We start from the raw sequence: 6,183 nt of genomic DNA on the forward strand, positions 1-6,183 counted from the left end.
TGGCACGGCATTCTCTTCATCCCATGTGCCAAGCAAACACCTGCTTATCTCAATTCAATCCAAAGACTCAATTCAAGACTTCCCTCCTCTAAGAAAGCATTCCTGAGGCGCCTGGATGGCTCATTTCCTTCTTGCCAGCCTGGGCCACCTCCCTTCCTGGGCCACATTTCTTCCAGCATTGCCTGTATCTGCCCCCTTCCCCTCTCACTGATGCTCCCCTCTGTACCCCAGCCCCTAGACAGTACCCCATGTCCAGAAGGTGTCCAATATCTGTCTGACAAATGAATGCATAGGACAGTCAAGTTGGGGGTTGCAGGGTGGGACATTCAGTATAGAACTGCCCCAGGAGTTCGGAGACAGCTGGCATGTTGCTGGCATATAAAAGCTTCATTGTAGATTGCATATCTGTAGTCCCTGCTTTGACTTAGAGGCTTATTTTTTATTAAAAATTAACACATAAACATACAGCTGCCCTGTCATTCAACAATTCCACTTCTACATATTTACCCAAAAGAAAAGAAAATCTGTGTCTACAAAAGGCTTGCTCAAGGATGTCCAGAATCACTGCTTTATTCATAATAGCTACTAACCGGAAAAGGCCCAAATGCCCATCAGCAGGGGAAGGGGCAAACAAACTGTGGTGTCATTCCATGGAATTCCACTCAGCAACAAAAAGGAACAGCATGGCTTACTCTCACAAGCATCATGCTAAGTGAAAGAAGCCAGACACAAGAGTACATACTGAATGCTCACATTTGTATGAAATTCTAGAAAGCGAAAATGTAGTTTATAGTGACAGAAAGGGGATCAGTGGAGTCAGAGTGTGGGGATGGGGGAGAAAAGGCTGAAACTAACTGGGAAAGGGCAAAGATTGTTAAAGCTCATCAAGCTGTACACCCAAGATCTGGGCATCTATCTGTTAAATTACATATCAATCACATGAAAGATTTTTTAAGACTCTGAAGGGAGAGAGCAAGGAAGGGTAGAAAGAAAGGCAGCCAGGTGCACCCAGCCCAGCCCCAGGCCCTCCCAACCCAGCGGGAGGCGAACGCCGCCGACCGGCGTGCGGTTGCTCCTCTCGGCCACCAGGGGGCGGCGTGTGGTTGGGAAGGGCGGGCGCGAGCTGGGAGCGGCGGCGAGGGGGCGGGTCCGTGCGCGGACTCCATGCGGGCTCGCGTGGTCGCCATGGCGGAGCTGCCGCAGGTGCGGGTGCAGGAGGCCGTGGACTCCATGGTGAAGAGTCTGGAGAGAGAAAACATCCGGAAGATGCAGGTAGCCGGGCGGGGGCCGAGCCGGACCCTTCCCTCAGCCGCCGCGCAATGCCTGGCACTGCGGCCGCCCTCTCAGCAGACCCGGTCTGGGCGTCCCCGGGTGGCCGCGGCGCCCTCACGGAGCTTCGGGAGCTCGGGCCGCTTGGGTGAAAGCCGTGCGCCCCCGCCACGCGCAAGGCCGTTTCCGCCCAGTCCAGCTCGGGGGAGGGGGAGGTCCAGGGGCCGGAGACAGAAGCCCTGGGGTTCGTCCCCCCACCTTCGCCTCATGCGCGGCCCCTTCCGCAGGTGAGCAGCCCGAGCCCCAGAAAAGGCGCGCCCAAGGTGAAAGACCAGAAAGGCAAAGGCTCCCGATCTCCCCGCTGGCCAGGTCATGCCCGCTGCTGTTGCGCCGAACTCCGCTCCACACGGCGCTGGTTTATTGCTGTTCTGCTTTGACCCCTACATGTTTTTGTGGGTGTTGGTCCTGCTTCCCTCACCGGATTGTGGGTTTCCCTTATAGTGCTGCTTGAGTCGTTAATTAATGGGTCGGTTGCCCCCTGGTGGGATACAGTTTACTAGGCTGCTGACCTCTGAACCCTGTGGTCTAGGCACCTGGTTTTCAGCGCATGTTCTCCTCTGACTCACCCCCACCGTCCCGGTCCACCCAGCCATCAATGCAACAAGTGCCAGTGAGCCAGCAGCAAGGAGGAATGGGACACTCTGCTACACATCTGGGATAGTTTTCCCCAGTCGTGGTTTTAAGGAGCTGGTGTCCATTCTTAGGGAAGGTGAAAGCAGAAGGTGGAGAGGAAGGCACAAATACAAACGTGGTCTTGTGACACTCCTGTATCTCTCCATGGCCATCTCTGTCCCCAGAGACTTTCTTACCTAATCTCGCTTTGCCCTCCCTCTCCAGGGCCTCATGTTCCGGTGCAGCGCCAGCTGTTGTGAGGACAGCCAGGCGTCCATGCAGCAGGTGCACCAGTGCATCGAGCGCTGCCATGCACCTCTGGCTCAAGCTCAGGCTCTGGTGACCAACGAGTTGGAGAAGTTCCAGGTGAGGAATATCCCAGACAGGGCACTGCAGTCCTTGATGTCCTCTTTTGCAGGAGATGACAAACATTTGTTCTTGGCTTTAGTGTCTTGCTTCTGTTAACATTCGTGATAGTCCTGTGACCACCCAGTCTTCATAGGGTTTGAAATTTTAGAAAAAATCCTGGAAGTTGAGTGCTGTATGTTGAACCGTATTGTGGTGTTATGATATATATATTAGTTTTCATCCATGGTGCCTATGGAGTTTCATAACTCCCATAGTCCTTGTTATAATGTTGGGGCGCTTTAGGCCTCAGGAGCAGGCCTCAGAAGATAGAATCTCTCTCTCTAACCTTCTCCTCTCCTCCTTTCACCTGCCCAATGCAGGAGTCTAATCTGCTTGTGGGTCAAGAGACCCTCATTCCAGAGAGGGTCCTGCCCCATACCCTGGAGGAAGGAATGCTACACAGAAAGGCCAGGAAGAATCTGAAGCTAGATAGGCCTTGCTTGGTTTTTGTCCACTCACATTTCTGCATGGTTGTCAGTCATGCACATGTAACGAAGCCCCATAAAAACCCAGGAGGACTGGGTTTGGAGAGCTTCCAGAGAGCTGAACATGAGGGGGTTCCTAGAGGGTGGTGCACACAGGGAGGGCATGGAAGCTTCACACCCCCTCCCTCATACCTCATCCTATGCATCCTTCATCTGTTATCCATCACAATAAATCGATAAACGTAACTAAGTGTTTCTCTGAGTTCAGTGAACCGCTCCAGCAAATAAATCAAATCCAAACAGGGAGGGGGTCATTGGAACCCTAACTTTAAGCCAGTCAGTCAGAAGCTCCAGAGGCCTGGATTTGTGATATGTGTTGGGGTGAAGGGGTGTTGCAGACTGCTCCCTCACCATGTGGGATCTGATACTATCTCCAGGTAGATGGTGTCAGAATTGAATTAGAGGACACTTACCTGGTGTCCGCTGCTTGGTATGTGGGGGGAAACCCCACATTTGGTCACAGAAGTCCTCTTTTTGTTGATTGCTGTAGAGTTTAGAAGAAAGTACAGTTTGGGGAGTGTTTTTCCCAGAGCACATATTTTCCGGTAGACACAATGATATAAAGGGAGTTACCAGCAGAGTGCATGACCAAGAGCCCTGTTTGTGGTTTTGTTGTTGTTTGCCATAACCACCAAATATATTTATTGTATAGTATAAAGTTTCCTAAAACATAATTTATTTTTTTATTTTTTTATTTTTTTTATTTTTTTTGAGACAGAGTCTCACTCTCTTGCCTGGGGCGAGTGCCGTGGCGTCAGCCTAGCTCACAGCAACCTCAAACTCCTGGGCTCAAGCAATCCTACTGTCTCAGCCTCCCAAGTAGCTGGGACCACAGGCACGCGCCACCATGCCCGGCTAATTTTTTCCACATATATTTTTAGCTGTCCAATTAATTTCTTTCTAATTTTAGTAGAGACGGGGTCTCGCTCTTGCTCAGGCTGGTCTCGAACTCCTGAGCTCAGAACGATCTGCCCGCCTCGGCCTCCCAGAGTGCTAGGATTACAGGCGTGAGCCACCGCGCCCGGCCAATAATCTATTTTTTAAAAACAGCAAAATCTTCAGGAAAGTAGCATAGGATAGTTTTAAAAGGTACACATTAGAACAAGACCCTACCACCACTTAGTGGACCTGTACACCCACCCAGGACTGTTTCTACTTGCTACACCCAAGCGGAAGCTATTCTATCACTAAGGAGCAATCACTTATATGAAGCATGGTTAGTGTTGACTCATTAATGCCTGGCTCACAAGCACCTCTGAGGCTGCTATTAATAAAAGAACACCCTTCCCTCTCTGGAGCACAGGGTATCCACAACTTCGTTTTATTCCCTTTCTCTAAGTATATTTTTCTAGAACTTGAGGGGAAGCAGGGCCTGCTGCCAAACCTGTCTTTCATAGCCTAAAGTTCCATCCACATGGAAAAATTATACCTAATGTGATACAATTTTACATTCTGCTATACAAAATTCTTCAGAATTACTGCCATTATGAAGGACTAGTTTCTTCAAGATCGTGGAACTCCAAAGGGTTTCGGTATGTTCATTTTGACAGCTAATTTTATAGAAAATTTGACTCTTGGATTGCTGTATAACTTTCTCATTCCATTCTTTTAGTCCTTTCAAAGCAGACTTTCCCTCTTCCACAGCTCTTGACACTCACCTCCATGGGGCTAAATCCCATGGTCATTTCTCAGTCCTCATGTTACTCAACCTATCTGTAGGGTTGACACAGTGGATTGTTCTCCTCCTTGAATCACTATATGCACTTGGCCACCAGGACACCTCACTTTCCTGGTTTTCCATCTCCCTCCTTTCTTGCCCTCCATTGCTGGCTCTTCCCCTCTCCATCCTCTGAACACTGGAGAGCCCAGGGCTGTCATTGGTCCTTTTCTCCTTTCTAACTACTTCTCTACTAGAGGAGAAGTTCCCAGCTGTAAATATTATCTGTATGCTGACAACTCCTGCATTTGTATCTCTAGACCAGACCTCACTCCTGAAATCAAGATTCATATATCCAACCATTTCCTCAACATCTCTACTTATTTTGTTTGTTTCTCTTCCTTCACTGGAATGTAATTTCTAGCAAGAACTTCATGTGTTTTATTCATTGCTGTATTCCCCAACAAGAGAAGAGTGCCAAGCACATAGTAGATGGTCAATAAATATTTGTTGAATTGAGATTATTCTGTAGTAAGAACAGACATTAAAGAATCAAGATGTTTGTACGTCTAACAGTCACCTCTAGTGACCTCTTACTTACTGGAAGAGTCTTCTGTGCAATTTATTCTGTCACTCACCTGCTTTCTAGTAATAATGTTTTATCTGGGCTCTCGTGTTTCTGTCCAACAATCTTGGTCAATCACACTAGAATGTCCCTATAATGGATGAAGATAATATATGTCAAGCCTATAGCACAGGGCCTAGCAGACAAGCACTTGGTAAATGGAAGCCAGACTCAGCCTTCTCTACCCTCTTCCTTCTTGCCACAGGACCGCCTGGCCCGCTGCACCATGTATTGCAACGACAAAGCCAAAGATTCCATAGATGCAGGGAGTAAGGAGCTTCAGGTGAAGCGGCAGCTGGACAGTTGTGTGACCAAGTGTGTCGATGACCACATGCACCTCATCCCAACTATGACCAAGAAGATGAAGGAGTCTCTCATATCCCTTGGAAAATAAAAGTCTTTGCCAGCGGCCATTGGGGCTAAGGGCAAGAGTCTATTTTTAAAAAGGAATGGGAATTTTAGTCTTCTAAGCAAAAGTCTATGAATGAAGAAATTAAGGATGGGAATGAGCATAAGGCATATGTCACTTGCCACTGGACACTGGTTTCTTTGTTTTAAACCTGAAAAGTGAAATGGAAAAAATTGGTATAAAATTTGGGTCAGAGATAGTACAGGAGAGTGATTTAGAGCTTATGTTTTACGTGGCAAGTGCTTATTCTGGCAGTAGGGATCTCCTTTGTACCAGATCCAGAGCCTTCCAAGATACCAAATTCTTATTGCACAGGTACCAACAGACTGGCAGTTTCCTCTAACCTGCCTATGATCTGGTGGAGTTTGAGGAGAAGTGTTTCCCTTTGTTGCCAACCCCCTGTTTACCGGAAGTGTTACCACACCATTTTCCACAATCTGTAAAACAAAATCCATGAGGTCAATAGTTTAGAAGGGGAAAGAAAGGTTCTGGGTCTTTGTTTGGCTTGGTTTTGTTTTGTATATACAGGGGCACAAAGTTGATTTAAGAGGTAGAGTTGGGACGGAGAGTAGTTTGGGTAAGAACTGAAAGGTTCTTATGGATATCATTTTCTCACCATCAAGGTATGGATGTACAGTTCTTTTTTTTTTGGGACAGA

General features: G+C 48.0%; 1 protein-coding gene across 1 annotated transcript; it reads left to right on the top strand.

The window, feature by feature from the left end:
* Nucleotides 1-1,137: 1,137 nt before the first annotated feature.
* FAM136A (family with sequence similarity 136, member A) lies at nucleotides 1,138-5,704 on the top strand. The gene is made up of 3 exons (XM_012646466.1): nucleotides 1,138-1,272; nucleotides 2,167-2,307; nucleotides 5,322-5,704. The coding sequence occupies exons 1-3, from the start codon at nucleotides 1,165-1,167 to the stop codon at nucleotides 5,508-5,510; spliced, it is 438 nt and encodes a 145-aa protein (XP_012501920.1). The 5' UTR covers nucleotides 1,138-1,164; the 3' UTR covers nucleotides 5,511-5,704.
* The last annotated feature ends 479 nt before the right edge of the window (nucleotides 5,705-6,183 follow it).

This window comes from Propithecus coquereli, unplaced genomic scaffold (genome assembly GCF_000956105.1).
Source record: "Propithecus coquereli isolate 6110/MARCELLA unplaced genomic scaffold, Pcoq_1.0 Scaffold243, whole genome shotgun sequence".
Taxonomy (NCBI): domain Eukaryota; kingdom Metazoa; phylum Chordata; class Mammalia; order Primates; family Indriidae; genus Propithecus; species Propithecus coquereli.